The 23,925-nt window shown below is 49.2% G+C and overlaps 1 protein-coding gene across 4 annotated transcripts in view; it reads left to right on the top strand.

Moving 5' to 3' along the window:
- Positions 1-2,533: 2,533 nt before the first annotated feature.
- Positions 2,534-23,925, top strand: part of DNAH1 (dynein axonemal heavy chain 1) — a 75,613-nt gene continuing 54,221 nt past the window's right edge. For all 4 annotated transcript variants that reach the window (XR_006606485.1, XM_045079199.1, XM_045079202.1 and 1 more), the window contains exons 1-8: positions 2,534-2,607; positions 5,584-5,944; positions 6,979-7,051; positions 9,140-9,314; positions 9,737-9,893; positions 10,044-10,176; positions 12,695-12,856; positions 13,434-13,686. Coding sequence is in view for 3 of the 4 variants with exons in the window: in XM_045079199.1 (XP_044935134.1) it covers positions 5,603-5,944; positions 6,979-7,051; positions 9,140-9,314; positions 9,737-9,893; positions 10,044-10,176; positions 12,695-12,856; positions 13,434-13,686 (1,295 nt within the window). In the remaining variant the exon portion in view is untranslated. The remainder of the gene's footprint in view (positions 2,608-5,583; positions 5,945-6,978; positions 7,052-9,139; positions 9,315-9,736; positions 9,894-10,043; positions 10,177-12,694; positions 12,857-13,433; positions 13,687-23,925) is intronic.

Genomic DNA, 23,925 nt, shown 5'->3' with positions numbered 1-23,925 from the left:
CTGGGGCAGGTGGGGAGCGATAGCTTTAGTCATCCTGTCTGGATGCCTGTCGCCCTCTGTTCCGGCCGGCCGGCCACGTGAAGGGCTCATTCTATCTCCTATTCACATGGGGCTTTCATCTCTGCAGCCAGTGAAGCATCACTCCCAGCCTCAGCTCAGGCAGCAGAAAGGCACAGGGGAGGGGTGGTCCGGGCCTGCCATGCCCTCAGAATTCTGCCCCGAAAGGCATGGGCCTGGGAGCCCTGCACGGCCTGCCCGCCCAAGCCCGAAGCTTCCAGCCCACCAGTGATAGGGTAGAGAACCTCTACTCACTCACAAGCTCTTGAAGGAACCCGGTCTTATCTATTTCAACAAGAGCAAGGCTGGCTTCCCTTCCAGCCTATACACGGCAGAGGACTGCCTTCCCACCGCAGGAGGGGCAGGGGCCCAGGGTGGGGTCGTGGCTCAGCCCCTTGTTCCTCCCTCAGGGAACAGGTAGGTGTGGCAGCCTTCAGGGCAGGGCAGGAAGAGCAAAGTCTGAACCTGTGTCCAACCAATGGAGAAGATGGGGGCATTAGAGGGTGGACATCTGAGACCCATGAGGGCAGGGACTGACCCCAATGTCCTGCCAGGGAGGAAGGCAGGCAGTCAAGCCCACCGCCCACACCTGTAGAGGGCAAAGTGGAGCTGGCAGGATTGCTGGGTGAAGAAACAACCCCTGGCCTGCACACCCCAGGGACATAACAGTGACCATCTCATGGTGGGGGTGAGGGGATCTGTGGGCTGGGCCTTTTGAGAGTGGACCTATCCTGCAGTGGCCTATCCATCTGTCTGGCAGCCATGGCCCCTGTGATGTCATCAACCCACTGCGTTGCTTGGCAACTTTCCAGGATTAGCGCTCTGCCCCTGTCATTCCTGACGTCCCACCATGGGCTGATGTTGCCCTGGCAACCCGGATGGGTACTGCAGCTTTTTGGACAGCTGTACCCAGTGTAGGGAGTGCCAGGAAAAAGCCGAGAAGCAGGTGCCTCTCTATAGGCTGAATAGGGTACACAGCCTATCCCCAGACCCACAAAGGAGCCAGGCTGGCCCAAAACAGGGCTTTGAGGGTCTTTGTCTCCTCAAAGAACTATGGCCACCTTTGCCCCCAATCTCCCTCTTACCCCTTCTTTCCTTCCGCAATGGTCACTGAGCACCTACCATGTGAATGCCAACAAGAAAAGCAAATAACACCACAGTTTGGGCTTCGGGAAAGTTGTACCAGCATTGGGTCTTGAAGGATGAATAGGAGTTGGCCAGAAGCAGGAGCTGGTGGAAAGAGGTGTTCTGGGTGGAGGAAGCAAAGCCTGTGCAAAGGCCAAGTTACTGTCTCCAGCCACAGCTTACACTCTGCCTCTGTGCTCCTCATGGCCGGGCCTCTCTGGATTGCCCATTCAACAAACACACTTGTAAAGCAGAATCCAGTTCAAATCTGAATGCTTAGTGCTCAGCTCCAACTGGGCACTAAGCCAGCATTGCTAAAACGTCAAGTAAAGTTGGACATTTGTCTAAGGAACCTCAGGTCCTACCACCTCCCCCAATACCAACCTGCCTTACCAAGCCTCAGTTTCCCCATCTACAAAATGAGGCCAACTCTGAGAAGGCTCCCTGGGTAAGGGTTCTCAGGTTGAGGTATCGTTTTTCAATTTTCTTTTGGTTTGTAACCCACCTCTTACCCTTACAGGAAAAAAAAAAAACAAAAAACGTTAAGACTAATACACCAGATATCTGTAAACTTCACATTTCTCAATTGTTAGTATTGGACCGCTTTTGTTTCATCTCCTCTCTATACTTTATTATAAATTTAGCTGAACCATTTGAAAGGAAGTCACAGCAGCGGACGTCCTGACATTTGTCCTGAAATTCTTCGGCCCACATGTTAAGACAAGGACAGTCTCCTATACAACCACAATACCATTTTTTCACATGGAAGAAAACTAGCAGAAATTCAATATTTAGGACAGACAGGAGGATCAAAGCCTGAACCCATGCCAGGTCTTTGGAGCAGATGGGCACCTGAGGCCAGAGATGGGGGAAAGGGGTGCAGGAGCACCCACTGGCCACCCTGAGGAGTTGAGGAGTTGTATCCAGGGGTGTGTGTGTGTGTGTGTGTGTGTGTGTGTGTGTGTGTAAGCTGAGCCGCCACAGAACAGAAGCGACCCTTTCCGCAGCGACCTAACCATCTGGCTCACAGCTGTGGCTTAGATACGAACTTCCTCAATTATTACCCCCCAATTATTTACATAACTTTAATTTTTATTTTATTTTTACTGGGATGCAATCAAAGTCCTCACACTGCGTACGGGCTGTTTTGTCTCTTACTCTAGGAGAGTGCGGGAGGGGAGATGGGTAACGGAGCCCGGGTTTGACCGCCTAGGGGGCGGTCCCTGTCCCCAACCCACCCTCCGGGTGAGGGAAGCGGCGAGCGCCGGGCGGGAGGAGCGTCGGGAGCTGGGGCCCGAGCCGACCCCCGGAGCGTTCGCGGGCGGAAGTACCGCCCGCCGCGATGATGGCCCCGCCCCCTAGCAACAGGCCCCGCGTCCCTCCCTAGAGACGGGCCGCCTGACCCCACTCCGCTCGTTGGAGCCGGTAAGTCGGTGGCGCCGAGGGTCCGCAGGGCGAGAAGGGGCAGGGGCACCTCGACTAGGCGCAGAGGGCGAGTGAACCGGGAGGAGGACGCCCTCCCGGCCCAAGATCCACGTTCCTACATACGAGTCTACGCACCCCGTTTCCCCAGCCTTGGCCCGTGGGAAAGGAGTGAGGCGCGCTTTTAAACAACCCTGCAGAAAAGTCCTGTACTTACTAGGCCGGTGTTTTGCCCCTCCCCACGCATGGCGAGGTTGTGGCCTCTCCCCCGTCCCGCTCCCCGCCCTGCGGAAGGCACCTGCAGGGAAGGAGCCCACCTCCACCAACCCCTCAGTCCCTTACCTAACGTCACCTGTGTCCGTTCTTAGTCCTCCCTATCCCCACCTGCAAATCCGCAGAGTACTGCGGCACCTGTCTGGGAGTGGTTATAGACATTAACTGATTTTCTTGCTTGACTCCATTTATTCATGGAATCATTTAGCCAGCACTTTCTTGGCACCTACGGAGAGCCAGGTCCCTGTCCAGTCCCGCGGTAGCTCGTGAGGTTTCAGAGATCAACGTTACTTGAAAATTCCTGCATTTGCAGCTCTCATGATCACCTGGCAGGGCAGACAGGTGTGCACATAGAATACAGGGAGATGTTCACTGGAGGGAGGAGCCTATGACAGCTGGGGAAGCACAGAGGGGCTCACCTTAGGTAAGTACTCTAAAAAGGTGGGGAGAACTCCAAGCCTTTGTGGTTATTACTGTCCATAATATTGTTTGCCAGCTAACACCACCAAGGAAAGGGACTTCAAAAATCCTTTAAGCCACACATCCCCCTTTTTATATGACGCCTTACCTAGAACCTGGTGTGTGAAACAGATGTAGGGTCTTCATTGAATCAGGGTGTGGATGGCTCTGAAGCCCTTCTGCTTAGGCTCCCCTCCACATAAGCACTCACTTTGCAGAACCTCAGGGCTCCTCTGTGCACAGTTTGAGAACCACGGTTGTGGCGCTTAGGGACATGGACCTTTGGGTCACCCAGAAGTGAAGACCTCCATTTCCATTCTGGTTCTGCCATTTCCTGGCTGTGTGTCCTTTGCAAGGTCCTTGTCCTCTCTGGACCTTAGTTTCCTTGTTTATGGATTAGAGATGACAGTAATATTTGTTGTGAGGATCCAAAGCCCTTGTTTATTTGTGTCCAGCCAGCCAGTGCCCGGCGGGTGGTTGGGTCACATGGGGTTGAATGACAGTGAATCCACCCCCAAAGCTTCTGCTAGCCAAGCTATTAGGACTCCCAGGTGATCTGACTGGGGAGAAAGAATACCTTGGGTTTAAATTCCAACTGCCCCTCTTGCTGGCTGTCTGAACTTGCGCAGGTCCCTTAACCTCTCTGAGCGTCATTCTCCCCAGCTCTGGGAAATGAGGGTAGTCTCAGTTCTCACCTCAGAGGTTTGAATGAGATGTTGCAGGAACCACATCTAAGCCTCTAATAGCACTCCCTGTCGCAGACACTGTGCCTGCTGGGGTCACCCCCACCATGTTACTGGTCAGTTTCCCCACACAAACAGGGGAGAGTGCCCAGAGTGACCTGCAGAGGCTTGCTGGCAACGGTGTCCTCACACTCTCGCCAGCCCTGCTCATTCCCGCAACAGACACCACCATCACCTGTGGGGCTGACAGGAGATAGAGGTGTGTCTGTCTGTCTATCTGTCAGCAGGTCCCATGCACACCAGCAGCGTACAGGTGCTCAGAGCTGGGGTGGAATGGGAAGGGAGCCTTGGATCTTTGTAAAGGGCCGAGGGATGGAGGGGAAGCAGGATTCTGGGTTTGCAACTCCCTCTCATGCCTTCCTTCTTGGGATGTGCCTGAATGGGGTCCCCACTGCCAATCCGCTCAGAGGGAGAGGGCTCATAGGAGCAAGAGCTGCTACCCCCCACACTCCCCATCACAGACTCCCTTTGCCTCCAGCAACATTATGCTTTCCTGGACATTTCTCCATCTGTTATCTTGGCGGAGCCCGATGACACACCAGCTCGGCAGCCAAATATATTGAAACACATTTGAAAGCTGGGGAAACCAGAGAGTGGGAAGCCCTCCTGTGGCGTGGGGTCCCCAGCCTCTCCAAGAGCTGCTCTGTTCAGTGATTTCGTTCAAAAATGAGCAGACCTCTGTGTGTTAGCAGCCACGATGGGGCTGAGCCTCAGCAGATCCTCTGTCCTTTAAGGTACTCTGGGAAGGGCTGGTGACTGTCAGCAGGATAGGCCAGCCTCAACAATGTTTTTGGCGCTGGCCCTGGGAGGTGGCTGGCCACCAGGGAGTGGATTCAGGGAGCTGAGTTCTGGTAGGCCACGCCTGACTGGCTAGAAGCTGGGCTGCCTTTGGGCTCAGAGTTTGGGGCTTCCTGCCAGAGTCCCATCTGCCTTTTATGGGCCCTACTGTGGCCTTGCCAGCTCCCCCCCCTCCCCTCTTCTTAGAAATGGATTCAGCAGCTGCCCTCAGCTTTAGCACTGCTGGGTAGCTTTGATCCAGACAGTCCTGGCTGCCCAACCTGCCTTTCAGACCCCTCCAGGCAGGATTCCCCTGCAGTGATCCAACAGGAAGCCGAGGCCGGCCAGGCGCACCTGGTGGCTAAAATGGAGATGACAGAGCATTACACGCCCAGCCAACAAGGCAGCCTGTACCACAAGTTTGCTTTGTGCCAGTGTGCGGGTTTGGGGTGGGGGGAGTGGGGAGAGGGCGTTGCTTGGGTCAGCGTAGGCGTTTGTTAAGACATTTCTCACATGCAGCACCCAGGGAAGGCCCTGCTGTCTCCCAGGAGGACCCGCCTGGCACTGTGTGTCTGTCCAGATTAGGAGACCCCTGCCTCTGTCCCCAAGCCTGCGTGGAGGGCTGTGGCTTGTTGCAAGATGCAGACAAGGCATCCCTGTGTCCTGGTGCCCCTGGGGGCTGAGCAGAAGCTGGCAAGATCCCAGTAATGCCAGTATCTTCTCCTAGGAGCGCCCTGAGAAGCAGCATGGAGCAGCCTCACAGAGAAGGCCAGAGCCCAGGAAGGACCCCTCGGGGCCCAGAGTGCGATGGGACTCCCATGGACCAAGAGTGTGGTCTGAAGAGGACCCATGCAGACCTAGAGTATAACCTGGGGAGGATTCTTCTGGGACCAGATTTTGGGTCAGAGAAGCCTCTTCCAAGTGCTGACCCCGATCCCCTGCCTTCGCCCCTGTCCCCACCCATGCTCTCAGACTTGGGGCAGCCCCGGAAGTTGCCCCTGACAGGTACGGATAAGAAGTACCCCCTGATGAAGCAGCGTGGGTTCTACTCGGACATCCTCAGCCCTGGAAGCTTAGATCAAATTGGGGTGAGTGTGGAGCTGTCCCCTACCCAGTCAAAGCTCTCCTATGGGTTCCAGCCACCCCCCTCCCTTCTTTCCTTCCTCCGCCCCTCCCTCCCTCTGTTCCTTCTCTCCATCAGTCCATTTCTTCACTTGTCCGTCTGGCCATCTAGCCATCTGTCTGTCTAGTAAATCGTCCTTCCATCCGCCCATCCACCTGACCATCCATCCGTCTGTTCCTCCATCTACTTGTCCTCTCATTCAACAGTTCATTACCAAGTATCTCCTGTGCGACAGGCCCTGGGCTGAGCACTGGTGACAGTGAAGATGAGACATCTATGTCCGTACTGTCATGGGGCAATGGCTTTGGTGGAGGGGTCCTCCCCCAGCTCTGGTTGGGGAGGGGTTCCTTGGGCAAGGTGGCATACCATGTGTTTACTGGGTGGCTGGCAGGGGGCTTGAGGACACTGACAGAGGCCATGGCCTGTGTAGAGGAGGAGGAAAGAAGGTGAGGGGACAGATTATGGCTTTGGGGGAGGGAGACATTGGAGAGGGGATAACTAGGGGAAGGTTCAAAGAGCCCCAGAGTCCTGGACAGCCTTAGGAAAGTTCAAAGAGTTCAAAGTTCAAAGTTTCAAAGAGCCCCAGAGTCCTGGACAGCCTTAGGAAAGTTCTAGCCAGGACGGGTCAAGAGAGATAGCGCAAGAAACCACCAATCCTCACTATGCTGGGGGTGCCAGACTTGCCCTTGGTGGAGGAGACATGCACAGAGACACCTGCTGGCATTGTGGTCCCTCCATCTTGTGGCTCAGCCCCTGGACACAGCAGGGGTGATCTCAGAGGAAGGAGGGAGCTGGAGCTGTGCAGGACCAGAAGCAGGTGGGGTCAGGGGTGTCCTAGGTGGCTGCAGCTTATTGTCCACTGTGGCCTCTGAAAGGGGAATCGTGGAAACTCACTGGTTCTGCCCCATCCCCGCGACCCTGGGGGTTTCCCGGTGGGTTTGGGGGAGACATCTCCCCAGGATGTTTACACCCCCTCAGAGCTCTGGGATTTGGTTTTAGGAAGTGTGCCGTGGTCCCTGCGTGAGCCAAGACCTCCTGCAACAGGCCGACCTTGACCAGTTTACTCCAAACGGTCAGTGCCCAGAGGGGCAGGGTGGATGGGTGGGTGCATTTAGAAGTAGGACCTCTGGTCTTAGAGAGATTATTTCTGCTTGGCTTGGGATCTCAGTTTCCTCAGCTGTAAAATGGGGGTAACAAGACATAAGGTGCTTTGTGAGGACCAAGCTAATGGTTAGTGCTCAGTGAAGCACAGCTTTCTGTTCCTCTTAGCAAAGCTGTGATGAGGGCTCCACGGTGACTGGGCTGCTCAGGGCCAGAGCATCCGTTCTCTGCCTGGCTGAAGACACTATGGTGTTTACTTGTGTAAATTCTGTTTTCTCCCTCCCCTGGAACATGAGCTTGGAGGAGGCCATGGCTGTGTCTGAGTGGTCCTCGCAGGGACCCCAGCACCTAGAGCAGGACCTAGCACAGGAGATCTCTGCTGAAGGGGCAAAGGGTGACTCTCCTTCCTCTGAGGCTATGCACTGAGTCTTGTAAGGTCTGGGACAGGACTGTGGGGTGTCTCCACAGGAGAGGCAGCAAGCTGGTTGGGGCCCTGAGTGGCAGAGAGGAACTGGCTGGGGACCCTCCCACCTGGCTGGCAGACGGGATACCCTCTTCAATCAGGCCCAGAGGGCCCAGCTCTGGGAGTGGCTTGACTCTTTTGCTGGCATCTCCCAGATTAGTCCTCTCGGTGCCCCTGAGCCTTGTGGGATCTGGGAAGCCCCAGAAGTGGCCCAGGAAACAGCACGTGTACGCACATTTGTGCAGTGAGCTGAGGATCCGGGCTATTGTGCTCTATAGTCTCCCAGACAACTGGGGCTCAGAAATGCTTACAGAGCACAGATCTAAAGGCTGTGTGTAGCTCCCACCATCCATGGGAGGGTGGAATGGGGTTGCTCGGCGGCTCTGCACCCCCACCTTCCTGAGGAAAAGCAGTCCCCCAGAAGGCCACAGGATGGTGGCTTCCATAGAAGTCCACTCTGTGTCTGGAAGGCCAAGGGGAGGACTTGAGAAGCCTGTCTGGGACTCATGGGCACAGCTGAAGGCCAGGCTTGGTTGTCTTCACCCTGCTTCCTCCTTGGCCCCTGGGATTCAGGGCTGGGCCCAGAAGCCCATGATCCTGGGAGGGGAATGGTGTCGTGGACCCACAGGCTCAAAAACATGATTAGCCATGCCTTTTTGGTACTGTGAGGTTCCTTGAGCACCTGACAACTTGGGAGGAGAGCAGACTTCAGCTGAGGACCAATGGCCTCTGCTGAGCCTCTCGAGTCTTCTATGGAGCCCCAGCGGCTAATCCCAAGGTGGGCTGTCCTGAAGTGTGACTACCTCTTGTCTCTGGAGAGGTGGTGAGGCCCAAGGCAGGGGTCACCAGGGCCTCCCAGGAGATTGGATGGGGGCCATCACTGAGCTTCTGTGAGCCTCCCCAGCTCCTGGGAAAGGTGACTCATCTCCCAGAGCATATTCCCATACCCCCTTTCCCCACTTCTTGGGACTTTTCCTTTACTCTTAACATCCCCCGGGAATCCCTAAGTTTCAGGCAGACTGGAATGGTCACCCTACCGATGGGTCTCTCCCCACCAGCTGCCCTGGTTGTCTAAGTATGGGTGGCCATTTTGTGCTCTGAATGTCCTACAGGGCCAGCATGATGGCGCTACCCGCTCATACCGTATCCAGAATGCCTTGACTTTGGAAATGCTCCTGGGGGTTGAATAGCATTGACTATTGCTATGCCTGGGGCCTCTGGAGTAGGGGTGTCAGGGAGCTACCACTTTGCCTTCCTGTCCAGTTATAATCCCCATTGGTCATTGGATTCAGCATCCGGCTTGCACAAAGGCCACCAGTGTGGGGATGAGGGGTGTGGGGAAGAGATGACTGAACATGCTGGCTCTGGACATGGAGAGCAGGAGGCCTTTCCAGAGGCCCTTGTCCTCCAGGTTTGCACTCTCTTGGGCGCTTGGTGCCAAATCTCCCTTCTCCTCACCACTGCTAGCCACAGACAAGCTCTGAGCTTCCCTGGCCCCAAAGCATGCATGCCTGCCTGGTCCTTAGTACTTCGCCTTGGGGAGTATTGGGCCCTGGCCCGAACCCCTGCCATTCCCGTCTGTGCCTCTGCCTGCAGTCAGAACCTTTGAGATTCCTGAGGGCTTTGACGATTACCTGGAGGAGCAGCATATTGGGTCCACCACCCAGATGCTCACTCAGACTGACTTCCCGCCGCAGGCCTATGAGCCCAAGGTGCAGGTGCCTTTCCTGGTGCTGCCAGGCCAGTGTCCCCGCAAGATTGAGATCGAGAGGTATGGCTGAGTTGGCAGCGGGCAGGCTGGTCCTCTGGGAGGGGGCATCCACCCAACTCAAGGGGGCGAGGGACAGCAGGCAACTAGGTGACCATCCTCATAGCAGAGGTTATGAAAACGGGTCTCTGTGCAAACCTTCTTGCCCTTTGGGTTCTTAATAGGAACACACTGCCTTCCTTGCTGTGGAAATGGGGAGGGTGGCCTTTGAGTCAAAACAGTGGAATTGCCAGGCAGGACAGAGGGCAAGTGGGGCCCAGGACACCAGCCCCACTCCCGACACCACTTCCTGATGAGTTCCAGCGGGGGTGGGGGGCCTGCAGGTGTCCCTGGGCCACACTCCTATCCTCCCCTCCCACCCTGTGGGTCCTTGCTGGCACCTGTGAAGCCACCTCACATGAGATCCCCTCGTCCCCTTCGGCCAGGAGGAAGCGGCTGTACCTGAGTCTGGACATCAACCAGTTACTGGCTGATGAGGGCATCGACTCCAACATGCTCATGCCCAGGCATCCAGATCCCCAAAACCCCCAGACCATCGAGCAGGGCCATGACCCGCTCTTCCCCGTCTATCTCCCGCTGAAGGTGAGCCTAGTTTCCACAGAGGGCTGGTGGTCAGGGGTGGAGGCCCAGAGGAGCCCAGCCTTCACCCTCCCCCATCCTCTGGTACACCCCGTCCATTTGGCCCCGCTAGGGGTGAGCTCTCTGTCCCCACCCTCTGCCCGTTTCTTCCAGGTGTTTGACAATGAAGAGTTTGATTGCCGCACTCCCAGCGAGTGGATCAACATGGGCTTGGAGCCGGGGTCTCAGGTCAGGAAACCTGTCCCTGGAAAAGCCCTCCTGCCCACTGATGACATCCTGGGGCACGGTGAGCAGGGCCAGTGGGGCTGGGAGGGAAGGCTCCCAGTCTGCAGCATCCCTGACGGGCAGCAGTCCGGCCATGGACTCCTGGGCTGCCCTGGGGGCTGGGGGCCATGGGAGGTGAGAGCCCACCCACTTTGAGGCCTCCCAGCTGGGATGCAGACTAAGGGGCAGGCCATACAGAGGCATGAAATAGAAGGACCAAGGATGACATCGTGGGAGGGCTGGGGAAGGGACAGCTGGATGGTGTCTAGTATTTTTTTTTTTAAATCTTTGATTTACTGGTGATAAAAAAAAATACGCAGTCTTGTTGGAAACGTTCAAATGTGCATAAGGGGCACACGTGAAGACTTTCCATCCTGCCACCCAGAAATCACCATAGCTCCAGCTGTCCCTGTGGCCTCTCTGCTCTCACCACAGGGTGGACAGCACACTCCCTCATGCTCACCCGTCTGCTTGCAAACACTCATTCACAAGCCCCCAGCGTCGTCCTCACACGCCAGCCCCCCACGCTCACATACCCGTTTTCACGGCACACACTCATACTTCTGCCACTACCACCCCCCCCCCACATGTGTCCATGCAGATCTCTGCCTTGTCTGCGTCTGCGGCTGTGTTTGCTGCTGGAGGGAACAAGCGGCGGGGGGTGGGGGGGGGTGGTGGTCCTTGGCTGCCACCTGACTTGCGTGGCTGGTCTCCGTGTGGGCATCCCAGGAAGATCCAGGTTAGGAGGTGGGATGTTGGCGGTAGCTGTCCCCCTCTGCAGGGCTGAGGGCCATCTCTCCTCCCTGCACCCGTGGGCAGACACACTGCTTTGGGGTGGGGAGCAGGGCTCTGGTGGGCTGCCTCCAGGACTGAGAGCCATGCTGGCTGGTTTTATGACTGCTCAGCCTCCAGGGGTCCCCCCACCAGCAAGTCCATTGAGCAAGCTGTAAATTTATGTTTCGATTTAAAAACATGTTAATGCTAGAATCAATTTCTCTGAACTAGACAAGAAACCTAGGAATGTTCCCTTTACTTTGGACTTAATTACAAAAATAATTTAACTCAATTGTTCCCAGATCTCCAATTTCTGGTGATAAAACCAGAAGGTGTGGGGCTGCATTAACCTTAAATGCACTGAGTACCAGCCTCCTCGAAGTGTTTCTGCCCGCCCCTCCTACACACAGGCCACACCCCTTCGCCCAAGCTCAGCCAAAGGCAGCCCCGCCGGTGGGAGGAGGGGCTGGCAGGAAGCGATTCTGCTAGAGACCTCTTGTGTTCTGCCTGGGGTTTCTTGTGACATCTTTTTCTCTAAGCTGAGCCAAGACAGGTCAGCCTCTTCAAAAAAGAAGTATATAGGAAGGGGAGCGATGGGAAAAGCAAAACAAGCAAAGCCAGCGAGTTTACCACAGCAAGCTCCTTTACCCATCTTTCCAGCTTCAACTAGAATTCCAGCCGTTTTTTGTCAACCCAGTGTGTAGGACCCATGAGTTTATTTTAAGGCACTTCTGCTAGGCACCGTGCCACGTGCGTCTTCCTTCCACAAAAGTATACGGAGCACCTACTATATTCCAGTTTCCGTTCTAGGTACAGAGACACAGCTGTGACCAACACAGATAAGGTCACACCTGCCCTTGGGGAGCTGCCTCTAATGTGTGGAGGCCAACCAGCACCAGGATAGGATGCATACATGGTGTGGCTTTAGACTCTGTGAGGGACACAAACAGGGTATCAGGTCAGAGAGTTCCCAGGGCAAAGGTGCTCTTGTAGACAGAGATGGTTTCTCCAAGGAGAAGCCATTTGAGCAAGGAACAAGCCAGCAATAAGGTGACCTGAGCCAAGACTATTCCAGGCAGAGATGATAGCCAGTACAAGGGCCCCGAGGCAGGAGTAAGCTCCAAAGTCACAGGAACAGCCTGACCTGCAGTATGGCTGGAGAGAAATGTGTAGGGCTGGTAGTGGCAGGAGATGAGCTGAAGAATAGGGCAAAGGCTTTCAGCCGAGGAAGTGGGCAGGAAGCCCATCCTGACCAACAGACCGTGAAGCCCACTTGGGGCCACTGCTGGGCGGTCATCATCTACTTTGCCCTGACCTATCCTGATATGAGGGGCCTAGGGGCTCAACTACCATGTGCAGCCCACAGAAAGGGGTTCACTCTGGCTTTGGTCACCTTGAAGGGGTCCAGTTCAGACTCGAGGAGTTTTACAACTACATCCTCAACAGGTCTCTCTGTGCCTGGGGCTCTCTTGCCTCGCGTCCCAGCCCCACTGGCCTGTCTCTATCGGCCATGAAGGGGTCATACAGAGCACAAGGACAGAGAAGCCTGGTCCTTCTGGCTCCTCCTCACCAGGGGTCCCCCAGAGGCCAGCTCAGCTGGGGGAAGCAGGGGCCTTGCTTTGCTGGAGCTAGAGGCGGTCCATCCTACAGGGAGGGAGGCCAGACTAGTAGCCACTGAGACTCATTCCCAGCACCTGCTGCCCACACTCAGAGGCCCCTGCCGACCCTGTGGCAGAGAGCACTGGCAGATTCGCCTCCTGTTTCAGAGGACCCCAAGAGTCCGAAGCTCAAGTATGAATGGTGCAGTGTCGGCGTCCTGGATTATGACAAGGAGAAGAAGCTGTACCTGGTGCACAAGACAGACCAGAACGGCTTGGTGCGAGATGAGAGCGGGAAGCCCATCCTGAACGGAGGGGTCACCGCTGAAGGTGACCACCCCTTGCAGACCCCCCATATAGGCCCGTGACTGAGGCCAACCCCCACCCCCCAACAGAGCCCCATCAGGCTGAATTCTCCCTTGCTCTGTGTGTCCTGCGGCTGTCTGTCCCCTGACCTGTGAAAACCCCAGGACACATCACACAGAGACCCCAGGAAGGGCAGATTGCCATTATCTGATGGGCCCACTCTGAGCCGCTGACAGGACCACTCCCAACACACTGCCAAAAAGGTGTCTGAGGCCCATCGATCAGTGATGTTTGTGCCACCCCCCGCTCCCGCACCGTGTGGCAGTGATGGATGGGGACATGGGCAGCCACCCCAGGGGACGCTTCGTCTGTGCACAGCTCTTTGCAGATGACAGAGCACTTTCACATCCAACCATGGCAAACTGTGAGGCAGGCCGGCCCACGGAGTGTGCCCATTCTACAGATGTGACAGTGTGTCAGAAAGGGGAGACCACTTGCTCAGGGCCACCACGCCTCAATCACAGAGCCAGGCTGGAGCCTAGTGTTGCAACCCAGAGAGTCTGATTGTGTTCTGTGTCCCCTTCTCCTCCCCTGGCCCCAGGAAGGCCCCCCCTCCTCACATGCCAGTACTGGGTGCCCCGGATCCAGCTGCTCTTCTGCGCCGAGGACCCACACGTGTTCACACAGCGCGTGGTCCAGGCCAATGCCCTGCGCAAGAACACAGAGGCTCTGCTGCTGTACAATCTGTACGTGGACTGCATGCCCTCCGAGGGCCACCAGCTCATCAGTGAGCAGAGCCTGAGCAAGATCAAGCAGTGGGCCATGAGCACACCCCGGATGCGCAAAGGGCCCTCGTGAGTCCCCACCAGACCCTTCCCCACCCCTACCCCCATCCTCGAACATCACTTCCTCCCGGAGCTCATCTGTGGGCCATCTCTCCCACTGCGCTGCGGACTTTTGGGCTCTAACTAGTGTCTTGTTCATCTCCAGATCTCTCATTATCAATACTGACTCATGAATTCTTATTTTATTTGAAGGGTTATAATCTGTTGCTACTATTTTTTTTTAAAGATTTTATTTATTTATTTATAGACAGAGATCACAAGTAGGCAGACAGGCAGACAGGGGGTGGGGAGCAGGCTCCCTGCTGAGCATAGAGCCCGATGTGGGGCTTGATCCCAGGGCCCTGAGATTATGACCTGAACTGAAGGCAGAGGCTTTAACCCACTGAGCCACCCAGGCACCCCCTGTTGCTACTATTTTATATTTTGATGCCCAAATAGCCCCAGATTGGGCCAGAGGGAACCTCTTCAAGCTCATTTCTGTGTCCTTCTGATATGTTCCTATTGGTCTTCGAGCATGTCTATACTTTTGGGCACAGCAAGAAGTTTGGGGCTCATCTTGTCCTTCTCTAGACCCCAGCCTTGAAATCAGCTATTTCTCCAAGGAGCCCTGGTTCTTTTCAGTGGGGAATGATATGTACAAGCCAAGATCTGGGTACTAGATATTCTCCCATTGTTACTGGAAAATCATTGCTTTGAGGTTCTTAAACCAGACAAATCTGGGGCATATATATATTATGACATTATATTACATTGCTATTATGTATAACCTCCACACACACCCATATCTATTTCTGTCTATTGATTTATCTGTTAAAAACCATGGGTTCTATAGCGATACCTTAAAACTGCCCCTAATTCTCATTCTCACCTGTTACTTCTCTCCACAGAAGAAAATCAGCTCCCATTCGTTGTTCCTAGTATATTTGTTCAGTCCCAGAATGCACAGAAAGTAGTTTCAAATTGCTAATTCATACTCTTTAGAAGAAAAACCTTACTAAGCAGAACTTGATACACATGTAGTGTTCTTTTTCTCTTCACCCTGGGGGGCATTCAGAAGTTAATTTGCTTTAGTTCTTCCCATGCCTTCAATGGGATTATATTCATTTGATGAAATACAGGGTGGTCCATTTGTTTTATGTATTTAGTGGATGTTTTCTTTATATCTGTTTCTCTCACTGACATACAGTATTCATTAAGATATCCTCAGATCGGTCCCTCTCCATCCCCATTCATTCTATCCTCTCTACATCTCCCACTTTCCACCCTGTCATGAGCTTCTGCTATGTCCATTCTGTATTTCTTTCTGCACAAATGAGCAGACGCATATGTCTTCTTAGACCACCTTCCTTCCTACTCGGAGAGCGGCTCGCTATGGGTATCTTTTTGCACGTTACCTTTCTCACTTCTAGTACGTCCTGGAAATCAATCCTTGAGAACTCATTGAGATTTCCTTCCTTCTTTTTCACAGCTGCACAGCAGTCCAGTGTGTGAATGTACCTTTGCTTACTGTAGCTTATTCAACTGTTCTCTATCATATAGGCATTTAGGTCATTTCCAGGATGTTGCAATCAGACAGTGCTACAGCGAATAACCTTGTGCCTTCTATGTCCGTAGTGATGGAGGGGTAGCTTTCAGGTAGCCGAGAAGCAGGATTGCTAAGGCAAAAGATAGGCACATCTAGAGCTTGGTTAGCTATCCCCAAATTTCCTTCCGTGGGGGTTGTGCCATTTGCAGCAGCGTGTGAATGCCCGTTCCCCCACAGCCTTGCCGAGGGTGTGTTGTCATGCTATGTGATCTTTTGCCAGTCTGGAAGATAAGTAAGGGAGCAAGGTAAGTAAGACTGAACTGTTATAAGTGAGGCTGAACATTTTTTCCATCTTTTCATACAATTAAGGGTAAGTTTAATATATTTTTGAAACTCGCCTATTCATGTCTTTTGCCCATCCCACCGCCCCCCTACCCAGCCAGGCTCTTGAGCTTTTTTATCTCCCTCTGATTTTAAGTGTTCTTTATATATTAGGGATACTGGTCCTTCATCTGTGATGCGTGTTGTAACTTTTTTCTCCTGGTTTGTCAGTTGTCGTTTGACTTTGCTTATGGTAATGTTTGCAATATAACTTTAAAAATATTTATCTAGATAATGTTATTAATCATTTCTCCCATTACCTCTGGGTTTTGAGTCATAGTTTGAGGGCCCTTCTCCATACTGAGGGTTTCTTCCTGTACTTGTATGGTTTCATATCCTTGCTCCGTCTTGATGTATAGTGTGTGGTATGGATCCAAAATTTACTATTTTAACTGTTTTTAAGCGCACGGCTTAGGGAAGTTAAATGCACTTCACACTGTTGTGCAACCATCCCTACTGTCCATCCACAGAACTTTGTGAAACTCTGTACTCATTAAACAATAATTCCCCACTCCCATTTCCCCCCAGCCTGGGGCAACCACCATTCTACTCTGTGTCTCTGTGAGTTTGACTCCTTGAAGTATGAGGGCAATCATACAGGCTTTTCCTTTAGTGTCTGGCTTATTTCACTGAGTATAATGTCTTTTAGGTTCGTGCCTGTTGTAACAGGAGTGGGAGTTTACTTCCTCTTTTTCCTTGTACTAGCCCATTGTGTGCACATACCGCATCTTGTTTATCTGCTCATCTGGGGATGGACACTTGGGCTGCGGCCATATTTTGGCTACTGTGAACATGGGTGTACAAATCTCTCTTCGTGTCCCCGCTTTCTATTCTTTCAGGCACACACCTGGAAGTAGAGTTGTTAGGTCATATGGTAATTTTATTTGTTGTTGTTTAGTTTTTATTTCATAATCATAAACTTAACTTTGCAATCCATCTAGACTTGGAGAGGGGTACGGAAAATATGGGACCCAAAGAACTACAGTGAAAGCACAGATTGTAGGCCATTATGAACAGATGGGAGAAGGAACCGTCTGGTAGTTAAGATAAAACACACATTACAGTTATTAGAGTTTGTCCACAGTCAGTAACGGTGAACGGGGAACTGCTCTTGCCATTCCTGGACCCAAAGCACCCAATGGTTTCCATGGTACTCTGCCCTCTTTCACCTGGCCAAAGACCACATGCTTGCCCCCCAAACACAGCCTTGTCATGCAGATGAAACACTAGGAACATTTGTGTTGGGTCCTGCATTTGCCATGGACAAGATGCCAGGACCCATGTGCTTCAGGCTGAAATTCCCATCATCAGATTTCTCCCTCTGGCTGGACCTGCCGCCAGTGTCATTATGGCATGGGAAGCCATCGCCTTGGCACATGAACCCTAGAATAATTCTGTGACAGTGGGAAACTTTATAACCAAATTCTTTCACTCTATGCTCAGAGCAGGAAAGTTTTTGGCTCTCTTTAGAACTTTGCAAATGGCTTGAAAGATACATGGCCCAAAGGCTCATGTTGATGGCAAATGTCTAAGAACATCATGGTAGGGTAGCACAGGACAGCTCCGGTGGCGTCAGTGGCATCTGCGAAGCCCTGTTTGGAATTTTGGAGATGCCATCATCCAGCTGCCTTAGGTGGCGCCCTAATGCATATTCCCACCGGTGGGGCTCCGGGGTTCTAACTTCTTCACATCCTCGCCAACATTTCTTTTCATTGTTTCCTTTACCATAGTCATCCTAATGGACATGCCGTGGTATTTCATTGTGGTTTGTATTTGCACTTCACTAATGCTTAGTGATGTTGACATCTTTTCCTGTGCTTATTGGCCATTAGTAGGTCCTTCTTTGGAGAAATGTCTATTAAAATTCTTTGCCCATATTTGAATCCAGCTGTTCGGTCTTTGTTGTTGAGTTTTATGAGTTCTCTATATATTCAGGATATCAATCCCTCATCATCTATGTGGTACTTTCTCCCATTTCCTGGTTTGCCTTTTTATTCTGTTGATAGTGTCCTTTATATTACTAGGACACCAGGCTTTTCACATTGATGAATTCTAATTTTTTTCCTTTGTTGCCTGTGCCTTCAGTGTCATAGTTAGGAGATCATTTCCAAATCTATTATCATGAAGCTTTTCCCCATCTTTTCTAAGAGTTTTATAGTTTTAACTCTTACATGAGGTCTTTGGTCCATTTTGAGTTAATTTTTTGTAAATGGGATTAGCTAAGGGTCCAGTTTTATTCTTCCGCATATTCTTCTGCAGTTTTCCTAGCACAGTATGTTGAAAAGACTGTTCTTTCCCCCATTGAATGGTCTTGGCATCCTTGTTGAAAATCGTTTGACCCATATATATTTGAGAGTTTATTTCTGGACTCTTTGTTCCCTTCCTTTGGTCTATATATCTTTCTGCCAGTACCACATTGTTTTGATTACTGCAGCTTTACATTAAGCTCTGGAATCAGAAAGTGTGAGACCTCCCACTTTGTTCTTTTTCAAGATTGTTTTGGTGATTTGGGTCTCTTGAGATTCCAATGACTTCTAGGATGGATTTTTCTATTTTCGCAAAAAGTGTTGTTGGGATTTTCTCATTGCTAGAATTTTGATAGGAATTTGCATGCTTATTTCCCCATGAGCATTGTGTCAAGTCCTCTAGTTCTATCTTAAAAACACTTTGTATTTTGGGGGTGCCTGAGTGGCTCAGTTGATTGGACATCTGACTCTTGATTTTGGCTCAGGCTCACTTGGAATTCTCTCTCTCTCCCTCTGCCCCTCCCAAAGCTTGCAGTATCTCTCTCTTAAAAAAAAACAACAAAACAAAACAAAACAAAACAAAAGCCCTTTGTATTTTTAATGGAACTGCATTATATTTTTATTTTTATTTATTTATTTTTAAAGATTTTATTTATTTATTTGACACACACAGAGAGATCACAAGTAGGGAGAGAGGCAGGCAAAGAGAGAGAAGGAAGCAGGCTCCCTGCTGAGCGGAGAGCCCAATGTAGGGCTTGATCCCAGGACCCTGAGACTATGACCTGAGGCGAAGGCAGAGGCTTTAACCCACTGAGCCACCCAGGTGCCCCTGCATTACATTTTTAAATTAATTTAGGTACAGCTGATATCTTTAGGATCTTGAACTGTCCTATCCAAGAACAAAGAATGTTCATTCATTTGTTCAAGACTACTTTTGTGTCTTTAGAATGCTTTATCTTTTTCTCACATAGGTTTTGATATTAAGTATTTTGTCTTCTTTGTTACTATTATAAATGGGATTTTCTCTATTACTGTTACTGATTTGTGTATGCTAATTTTATATCCCATTACAAACAATCCTTACTGAATTGTTTGAATGTGTTTTATCATTGATTCTCCAGAGCTTTCTAAGTATACAGTCCCTGTAAATAGAGATAGTTTTGCTTATTCTTTTCCAATTCTTATTCCTTTAATCACTTTCTCTTGCCTAATTGCATTTTCTAATACCTCCAGTACAATATTGAACAGTAGTAGAGATGGTGGATCCTCACCTTGTTCGTAATATTAGTGGAAGTACCTCTAGTAAGTTTCCCCCTTAAGAAAATGCTAGCTTTAGGACTTTATTTAATAACATATCCATTGAAACTTCTGTTTTCTCAAGTGTTTATTTGTCACAGGCTTTTAAACTACTTATGAAGATAATCATGATTTGTCTCCTTAGATCTGTTTTTATTTTATTAAAAAAATATTTTTTTAAGATTTTATTTGTTTATTTGACAGAGAGAGAGATCACAAGCAGGCAGAGAGGCAGGCAGAGAGAGAGGGGGAAGCAGGCTCCCTGCCAAGCAGAGAGCCTGATGTGGGGCTCGATCCCAAGACCCTGAAGCTTATTAACCCACTGAGCCACCCAGGCGCCCCTCCTTAGATCTATTAACATGGTGTGTTATATTAATTGATTTTCTAGTATTGAAACAACCTTGGATTCCTTTAATAAATCCTACCTGGCCATGGTGTATCATTTTTTTTTAACGTGGTATTGGGTTCTGTTGGTTAGTATGCTGCCTAGAACTTTTGCATCGATATAAATAATGCTTATAAAATTACAGATTTTTTTTGTACTGTCATTATCAAGTTTGAAGCAAATTATGCTTGCTTCATAAGAAGAATATTGGTATTTTCCTTAATTTTTTCAGTACTCTGGAACAATTTTTATTGTATTGAGGTTATCTGGTTATTCCCTTCTGAAAGCATGTGGACATGGTGCTTTTAGGGGGGATAGTTCCTTTATAACTTCATTTCTACAGGAATTGGTCCAGTTAAGCTTTGTATTTCCAATTTGGGGGGTCAATTTTTATATATTTTGTTATATATATATAATATATATTTATATTTTATAATTTTATATTTATATTATATATATTTTATATATTTTTATATATTTTGTCATATATATTTTGTTAAAAAATGATCCATGTTTTCTAGGTTTTACAATATATTTGCCTAGTCTTTTGATAGGTGGTCTCATGATTTAAAATTTTTTTTTAACTTTTTAAAAAATTTTATTTATTTGACAGAGAGAGAGAGAGATCACAAGTAGGCAGAGAGGCAGACAGAGAGAGAGAGGGGAGGAAGCAGGCTCCCTGTGGAGCAGAGAGCCCCATGCGGGGCTTGATCCCAGGACTCTGGGATCATGACCTGAGCCGAAGGCAGAGGCTTTAACCCACTGAGCCACCCAGGCACCCCTAAAATTTTTTTTCTGTTTCGATGTTGATGTCTCATCTTATTTTGTAGAGTCATACTCTCTTCCTTTTTTTTTTTTGCTTAATTAAGTTACTTAGTAATTTGCTTGCTGTGTTTTTTAAAAGTTGGATTTATTAATTTGACTGTTTTCTGCATCTACCTCATTCATTTCTACTTTTTCTTTTTAAGATTTTATTTATTTATTTGAGAGAGAGAGAGTAAGATGGAAGAAGACCGAGGGACAAGCAGACTCCCTGCTGAGTGTGGAGCATGACCCAGGCTCGATCCCAGGACCCTGAGATCATGACCTGAGCTGAAGTGACACTGACATGCTTAACTGACTGAGCCACCCAGTCCACTTTTTATTATTACCCTTCTTGTGCCTTCTTTTGGCTTATATTTGTTATATTTATAGGAATTTATATTTTATTTATAGGAATTTATATTATAAGATTTAATTCATTTATTTACATTATTTTTTCAAAAGATTTTTAAAAATTTATTTATTTGACAGAGAGAGATCCCAAGTAGGAAGAGAGGCAGGCAGAGAGAGAGGGGGAAGCAAGCTCCCTGCTGAGCAGAGAGCCCGATGCGGGACTCCATCCCAGGACCCTAAGATCATGACCTGAGGTTAAGGCAGAGGCTTTAACCCACTGAGCCACCCAGGTGCCCCCACTTATTTACATTCTTATTAATAAATATGTTTAAGGCTAATGAACTTTCTTCTGGTAACCTATTTAAAAATAGTCCACAGGTTCTGATATGTAGTATTTCACTTTTTTTTATTCCAAAAATCTGATTTGTATTTCTCATTTCTTTAAAGAATAGTTTAATGTCAGGTTTTACAGTTTTGCATATGAGAAGGACTTGTTAAAATTTGTTGTTAATAATTCCTATTTTTATCACATTGAGATCAGAGAATGTTATTTATAACATTTCTATTCTATAGAACTTGCTGATGTTTTCTCTGTGACCTAATATATAATCAGTTTTTTGCTGAATGTTCTGTTTTGCACGTGAGAAGAGGTATATCCCCATAGTTAGGGTATAAGAGTTTTATATATACATGTATTCCAGAAAACTATCTTTTTATGTTATTTACTTCTAAGATATCTTTACTTATTTTTGTCCACAGAGAAGAGTGTGTTATATTATCATTATTAATTGCAGCTTTTAGCATTAAAATGTGTTCTTGATCAGGTCAAAGTCTTTTTTTTTTTTAAGATTTTATTTATTTATTTGACAGACAGAGATCACAAGTAGGCAGAGAGGCAGGCAGAGAGTGAGAGAGAGGAGGAAGCAGGCTCCCTGCAGAGCAGAGAGCCCGACGTGGGGCTCGATCCCAGGACCCTGGGATCATGACCTGAGCCGAAGGCAGAGGCTTTAACCCACTGAGCCACCCAGGCGCCCCAGGTCAAAGTCTTTTTGACCAGAATTTTACTTTGTTTGATGCCAGAATTGTAACCTGACTTTTGTTGTTTCCATTTTCCTGATATATTTTTGCCCATCCCTCCATTTTTTAGTCTTTCTGAGTTAATTTGTTTTAGAGAGGCCTCTTTTTTTTTTAAAGATTTTATTTATTTATTTGACAGAGAGAAATCACAAGTAGATGGAGAGGCAGGCAGAGAGAGAGAGAGGGAAGCAGGCTCCCTGCTGAGCAAAGAGCCTGATGCGGGACTCCATCCCAGGACTCTGAGATCATGACCTGAGCTGAAGGCAGTGGCTTAACCCACTGAGCCACCCAGGCGCCCCTAGAGAGGCCTCTTTTAATAGCATATACTCAGGTCTTACTTTATGAGTCAAATTAAAAATCTTTTTCTTGTAATAAGTGAATTAAACTCATTCGTATTTATGGATAGAGCTGCTATGTTTGATCTCAATTCTCTTTCCTTCTTTACGTGATGTAGTTTCTTTTCTCTTTGACTTTTTAATTTCTTTATTATTTTTTTTAATATTTTATTTATTTATTTGGCAGAGAGAGAGAAAGAGAGAGCACAAGCAGAGAAAAAGCAGGCAGAGGGAGAGGGAGAAGCAGGCTCCCCACGGAGCAAGGGATCCTGATGCAGGGCTTGATCCCAGGACCCTGGGACCATGACCTGAGTTGGAGGCAGATGCCTAATGGCTGAGCCACCTAGGCGTTCCATTACTTTCTTTTTTTAAAAAAGATTTTATTTTTAAATAATCTCTCCCCCCAACGTGGGGCTGGAACTCAACCCCGAGATTAAGAGTCCCATGATCTTCCAACTGAGCCAGCCAGGTACCCCTCACTTTTTAAAATTTCTTTCAGCATTTGGGCAGTTTTGTACCCTATTTTAGAGGTTTCTTTTGTAGTTAAGCCTTTTATAGTGCCCCATGTCCCCTGCTTTCTTATTTAACCTGTTAATATCTGCTTTGTCCATTTTTAGAGTTATCCTTCTACTCCCTTTGATGTCCTTTGTAATAATCCTGACTTTATTCTACTTTCCTCATCCCTTTCTCCTCCCATTAAAAAAAAAAAAAGATTTATTTAATTATTTTAGAGAGCACGAGCAAGGGGAGGGGCCAAAGAACAGGAAGAGGGAGAGAAGCAGCCTCCCTGCTGAGCACAGAGCCTTTTGCGGGGGCTTGATCCGAGGAGCCCACCCCCCAACCCAAATCATGACCTGAGCCGAAACCAAGAGTCAGTGGCTCAACCTCCTGAGCCACTCAGACGCCCCCTCCTCCCGTTTTTAGTTGCTTTTTTCTCCTTACTGTTTTAATGTAATATTCTTCATTCTCCTCTCTTTGTTTTATTTTTATTTTTTAAAAATAAATTTTAGTGATTGATTGATTGGATACTCTATGCCCAACATGGGGCTTGAACTCACAATCCTGATATCAAGAATTGTGCACTCCACCGACTGAACCAGCTGGTGCCCCATCTTTGTTTTAATCTTTTTTTTTTTTTTTAATTTATTTGACAGAGAGAAATCACAAGTAGATGGAGAGGCAGGCAGAGAGAGAGAGAGAAAGGGAAGCAGGCTCCCTGCTGAGCAGAGAGCCCGATGCCGGACTCAATCCCAGGACCCTGAGATCATGACCTGAGCCAAAGGCAGCGGCTCAACCCACTGAGCCACCCAGGCGCCCCTTTGTTTTAATCTTAAATCTACAATTAAGTTGACTGTGTATATCAGACTTTTTTCCTGAAGTTTCTCCTATCATCTTGCAGGGGAGGAAAGAACAATCCTCTTTCCTTATACTCTTCTAGGTTCTTGGCTGAGGCTCTGTAACAAAGACGGATTAGCAAGAGAACAGCTTACAAATTTATGTTTCCCTTGACATAGGAGCTTTTGTAAGGAAATGAACAGATTAAACCTATGCTGGGTTTGATGAAGGATGGAAGGCTGTGGGAACTGTGGCAAGACAGAAGGATATGAGCTAAGGGTAGTAAACTGAGGAAAACAGTGAGACCTCTTCACTGGGATTCCTCTTGGTGTCATTCCATCTTGGAGCTAAGGATGCCCTTTCCTCTCCGTATAAGGAGGACACGTCTCTCCTGAGGATCTTATGACCTGCTTCAGGGAAGCCGTGTCTCAAATTCCTTCAGTTTAAAACATTCAGTATGTGAAGGTGCCATTTTGGGGAAGTGTGTCCTGAATCCCATCAATCTCTTGGTTG

Source organism: Mustela putorius, unplaced genomic scaffold (assembly GCF_011764305.1).
Source record: "Mustela putorius furo isolate JIRA1106 unplaced genomic scaffold, ASM1176430v1.1 tig00000095_pilon_pilon_pilon, whole genome shotgun sequence".
Taxonomy (NCBI): Eukaryota; Metazoa; Chordata; class Mammalia; order Carnivora; family Mustelidae; genus Mustela; species Mustela putorius.
This window is presented reverse-complemented; position numbering and strand designations above follow the sequence as displayed.